At 30.1% G+C, this 6,000-nt stretch overlaps 1 protein-coding gene across 1 annotated transcript in view; it reads left to right on the top strand.

The window, feature by feature from the left end:
* Positions 1 to 1,456: 1,456 nt before the first annotated feature.
* The window catches only part of LOC118185482 (aconitate hydratase, mitochondrial-like), a 69,552-nt gene continuing 65,008 nt past the window's right edge, over positions 1,457 to 6,000 (top strand). The window contains exons 1-2 of the mRNA XM_035355342.2: positions 1,457 to 1,536; positions 4,876 to 4,950. Of these exons, the coding sequence (XP_035211233.1) occupies positions 1,504 to 1,536; positions 4,876 to 4,950 (108 nt within the window). The 5' untranslated portion in view covers positions 1,457 to 1,503. The remainder of the gene's footprint in view (positions 1,537 to 4,875; positions 4,951 to 6,000) is intronic.

The raw sequence follows: 6,000 nt of genomic DNA, 5'->3' as shown, positions 1-6,000 counted from the left end.
ATTTCGTCCGATAAAAGATACTCAAAATTAGACAGAGGATTTCTGTGTAGAAAATTTAGACATGAAATAAGTTAAAAGCGATTATATCAACTGTTAAATGAATTATTCTGTGTGTCTGCTTATTTGTTTTATGGAAATACTTGGCATTTTCAGGACACAAAAAGTGCTTCAAAGAACTTTGAAATATTAGTACAAACACATTAATAAATTAAATTGAAATAAATAATGGGATGTAATTTAAAAGACAATAATTTAATGTAAGAGATTTAGATTTAAATATTTGCACACCCAAATGATTTATCAGATTTTGTAAGGTTTTATTTCATAAATAACTTTGATTTTGAAATATAGCATTTGAACCTATAAACCTGTGTGGATCAAAATCGTAAAAACAACCTTGTATTTAGCGTAAGTATATTGAAACACTCAATCGATTTCGAGGGCAGCTAAAGGTTCCTCCTCATCAGGAGAAAGAAACACCTAGAAAGAAGAAAAATAAAGGGGAAGGAGTCTTAGAAACACGTGGTCCTTATCAGCACTGCACGTGGTTGTAACCGGATTTTTAATCAGAGTTGCACTGGCCGCCTACTTTTACTGAGCCAGGATATCTAATCAAACATGTAACACAAAGAACAAGAAAAATGGCGAAGTTAAAAATAGAGAGCGAGGGGCAAATGCACCTTCACGCTTAAAATCTGAACTTCGAATAATGAAACTGAAAAAGTGGATACTGAAAAAGTGATGAATATATAAGAATATTATCATTTTCAGTAAGTTTTCTTACTGAATAATAAATTCTGACAGTCCTATGCTATAAGACTAGGGTCTAAGTTTGCATAAAAATTCCTCTGTTAAATAGAATTTAAGTAATTTCTGTAGCCTTTTTGTCAACACCCTAAAGATTTTTTAACTATTTACTCGTCCTCGCTTGCAATTAGACCCATCATTAAATCCCTATTTTATCTAATAATTTCCTGAACATTATCATGTATATAGATTAACCTCGTCTTTTTAACTGATAATTATTACTTACAAATTATTCTTTTTCTGGTGAACTATTAACAACATTCGCTCTCACTACCGCCTGCCTTACGGAAATCGGCGTAAAATGCTGGTACCTGGGCTGATTTTGTGCATACACGAACGTAGGTGGTGTGAATCAAAGCTGTATATATAATAGCTTTTGAAACAGCTTTGGTGTGAATAGCCTGTTAGCTATTCGCACCATCGGTGCGATTAGCCACTGCGATGGATTATATATCATTTATCTTTCAATAATTATTCTCCAAAATGCAGATATGAGAATGAAATACATAGTAAGTACATTTACTCTTATCTAAACAGTAGAAACCTTCTTCAAAGGTTCAAAGGAACAATCTTATCTTATTTATTTAAAAAAAAAAAGAGAAAAAAAGAAGAAGAAGAAGAGAAAGAGATAAGCATATTTATCAGCGCTAGGCAACTTAACTCGTTCTTTACGCTGCTCGACAGCTAACGAGAAACATGGCATGTCGTGTCTTGATCCGGTCTCAAAGGGTAAAGTATTTTTCAATGTAAAATTTCGCGTTATGTTTTTCCGCGTCTAGATTTTATTTGTTTTGTATAATGTTGTATGAAATTTGCTTTTACGTGAGGAATATGCTTACATAAAAGAAAGGAAAACGAACTGATTTTGACCTCTGTATCCAAGGGCATCTTTTGAGCGACCGGATTCATAAGTTTTTCGCGCTTTAATTTTAGTGCAGACAATTTGTGTTTAAAATATCCCTTTAAAAAAAAAAAAAAAGGTCTCCTTAGTAACACCAGTAAGCTCTAGACTATTTTTGGTTTAGTAAATAATTACCTCCTTTAATGTACAATTTGATTTGTACGGGCATTCGGCTTGTATTATTAACTAAATTTAAAGGCCACTATCATTTATTTTTTTCACTTACGACTTTATACATACATTTTTCATCCATACCTTTATGCATACCTTTTTAAATGTGCAATATCTTAATATTGGAAGGTTACGAATTAGAAAATGTCCTAATAACAATGTTTTCTTTTGTAATAATTTAGAAATTATTTATTGTACTTAGTAAATGTGTAATAATACTAAATTAAGTGTTATTAATTAAATTGATCATTTTGACTTTTTGAATCATTTTGAGTCATAATATATTTGGAGTATCATCTACAAAAATTTGTGTTTTATCATCAGGATACGGTATTTATATGTAACATATGTTAATGTTCTCCTTTTGGCTGTGTGTACATATATAAAAGGAAGAATTGATGTACTGTTAGAAATGATGCAAAACTATTTTTTTATGAGTATATAGATAGTATATTTCTAATTTTTTTATTACTTATTAAGGCTAATATTCAGTTATTGTTGAAAGGACAATATATATGCAGTATGTAAATTTAGAGTAATGTATTACATTTTTATATGCTATCATCAATCATATTTTCACTTAATGTTCATTAAGGAGGTATTAGATACTTTTAGAAAGACATTGCGGTAAAGGAATAAATCATGTGCATTATAATTTAATTTTTTACTCACCTCCTTTTTTTAATATTCGTGTACTCTTGTGATAAGGTACTTAAGACATTATTTTTTTTCCCACCTGCTATGTACAGTTTTTCATTGGTCATTTTCTCATGTGCATTCACATATACGTTATTACAAAAGTACTCCCACAATGCATGGCAAATGCATAATGGAGAAATACCAAAATATTTAAAAAATTTATTCTTGGATTATAATCTAATAATGAGTGTATTAAATATCATTAGATATATTTCTAGAATGGAAATCTAATAATGACTGTATTAAATATCATTGGATATATTTCATGAATGAATGTTTTCAGAATAGTAAAATTGCATTTTCCTTGAAGTACTATATTAGCAATCAAATGATAAATGCATTAAGGTAAAATTTTTTGGGGCAGCTATGCACACTTTCTTTTATCTTTTTTCACTTTTTTTTTACTTCCTTGTACGAAGTAAAAAGGAAGTATTGTAATCGCGAAAAGTTTCAGGCAGCATATTTCAACGAAAATATCCATTTTGACCGCTATCGAATGCAATTTAACGATGTTTTTGTGTGATATCTGTATGTAAGGACAGAATAAAAGGCTCATTTCCTCCAAAAAAATTATAAAACTGCTTTAAAATGAATTCTGAAGAGAATTTTTCGTGGCATCTGTACGTACGTATCTCGCATAACTCAAAAACGAGTAGCCTCAGAACGTTGAAATTTTGTATATAGGACTGCTATAACATGTAGATGTGCACCTCGTATTTTGGTTGCAATCGGCCGCACCAAACGTATATAAATACTATATTTATATATATATCCACTCTGTTACTCGGCACAGTGATCTCAGTTTCTTTACTCTTATATGTTTGTAAATTGTACATTTTTTGCTTTAAAAATGATTGAATTATGTTGTTCTTATCTTCTGGTTAAAGTTTTTATGCCTTTTGTAATTCTGGAAGCAATATTTGTACAATTATCAATAATTTAAAAGCTGTTTAAGTGCGGTTAAATTTTAAATAACATGGTGGACATATTTGTTTACATTTGAAACAGCAGAATTGTAGATTTGTTGCCAATCTAGAGAGACTAAGCTTCGGAACAACAAAAATAACGCCTTCATTTATTATTGCGAATTAAATCATGCTTTATCCTTTCTGGAATTTTTTCGAGGAAATAAGTGTTTAAGATTTACTTAATTTTTAATAATTAGTAATTTTTAATACAGATATTTTGAGCTTTTATGTATTTTTGTCGTGTCGCGAAGTGAAAACTGAATTAATTGAATGAGAAGTACTCAATCGTCTGGGAAAAACTGTTTCTTTTTTGTTTCGTTAGCTTAATTTCTTTTTTACATCGTTCTAGCTTTTTTATAGTATTTGAAAAGAACATGTGGCAATGATCAGATAATTCTTTAAATGATATACATTTTGTGCATTCTCAGTTATATGAATTAAATATAATACTGTTAAGTGAACCTAGTGCCAGAGTGTCGCTATGTTAAACAAATAGAGTGAATTTTAAAGAATGCCTTTATTCTATTATGGTTTATGCGCTGTCGGCGAAGTAGATTTAATTAAATGCAATAAGTTTAAAAGAAATGCAAGAAACAAATGCGTATAATTTAATATTCCGTACAAGGAAGTCATGTGGTGTACACATCAGATTTTTTTTTAAGAGTTCGGATACAGAATTTTATTACATGTTGTTTCATGTTATCCATACTTACCATTTCAAAACTGATATGGTGGTGATGTAATATTTAAAAATATATTTGTGGTATTTTAAATTATAGAGTTTTAAAACTTGACTCCAAATAGGTTAAAAGTATTTATAAGCTTCTTTTTTCAATTTTTAAATTTCTTCAAGCATTTTTAGAAGTATGAAATATATTTTATGGTAAAACAATAGAAATCTTACATATGCATATAACATGTGAGATGGAAACAGGAATTTGGTGATGATCCTAACCTGGCGTTTAGAAAATGAGGCCATTATAATAAAGAAATTTCGTGATTATTTTTCTAATACTACAAATTCATTAAACATCATCTGCATAATGAATTCCATTTTTTAATTATGATTTTGAAGATTATTTGGACATGAGCAGTAGTTCTATTGTACTTACTGATATGTGAGGTTTTCTAGTTGTTAAATATCATTCTACATAAATAATTACTTTATTGCATTGTGGGAAAATTCTTTATTTAAAATTGAATTTGTAATGAAATAATTAAGCTGAATTTTTCATTTTTAGCATTTTAGTACAAAAGTCATTGAAAGCATACGTTTTTTAACCAGATGTAATCTTTTTATAAGACCTTTGTTTGAAAATTATGTTTTAGGCCTTGTCACCCCTTGACCCATTTGTACAGTCAAGATGTTTTCACATATCTCCTCTTGCATCTGTTGCACATAAGGTATGTTCATAATTTTTATTATAAAATATCTTAAAGTAATTGCTGTTATGTCTGTGCAACGTATTTGTCTATTAAGTTTTGGTTTATCAACACTGTGTTTAATCATTCATTTAAAAAAATATATATTTCAGTTTTAAAATGAGCATTATTTAGTAATGAGCTTGGTAATTATTGTATGTAAAATGAATGAATGAGAAACTTTATGAAAGAAATAAATGAAAACATGTAGGTTAATAAAATTTTAAACATGGACTGTGATTTTTTTTACTATTCTATTATTCTAATTAAATTTGGGAATTCCTTTGTTTTGATATAAGTGCATAAAGGTTAGTATCTGGTTGTAGCAAAAGTTTTGTGCCAAGAAACATTCTTAATAAATTTAGAAAGAAAAACATGAAAGCAGTAACTTCAGTGCAGCTAGTAATCACCACTGAAATCTATGATTTTCTGCCAAAATTTTGGTAGTTTTTGAAAGCCTTTGGGTCAGAAACTTGGTGGCCACTAATCCAAAAACAGATCATCCTCATTTTGGATGTTATGTGCAAAATGGAAGATAGCACTTGCAAGATGTGGTTGCAGATGTGAAAAAAAGGTAAGTCTGAAAGAGCGATGGTGACCTTTCAGGGCTATATTGTGGGTGTGGCAAAAGATTCTGTTCAAGTCCGTAGAGTCCACCCAGTGAATGCAGACACACATTATCTTGATGGGACATTATCTTTTTGTTTCTGAACTCAGTTCAACCTTTTTCCTTGATAGCAGCATCAACATGGGCTAGCATCTCGCTGTATACCTTTCTCTCAATGGTTTTACCTTTTTTCAGATACCCTTTGTAGATAATATCATGGGAATCCCACTTGATACGAAGCATGCTTTTTGTTAGTCAAATTGCACTTTGCGATGCTGCTGACAGGCTCAATGGTCACAGACCAATCCCCTTTTCGACCTGTATTGTTGATGTAAATCCACTTTTCGTCAGATCTGGCCAGAATTTTTTCCTTGCGTTGATAGAGCAAATAAGTGCAGGCTCAAACACATTTGTCTTTATCTGCT

The sequence above is a fragment of the Stegodyphus dumicola genome, chromosome 6 (genome assembly GCF_044657685.1).
Source record: "Stegodyphus dumicola isolate Sdum_Otavi_A_Nest chromosome 6, ASM4465768v1".
Classification (NCBI taxonomy): Eukaryota; Metazoa; Arthropoda; class Arachnida; order Araneae; family Eresidae; genus Stegodyphus; species Stegodyphus dumicola.
Note: the sequence above shows the minus strand (reverse complement) of the source record. Positions and strands in the feature narration are given on the sequence as shown.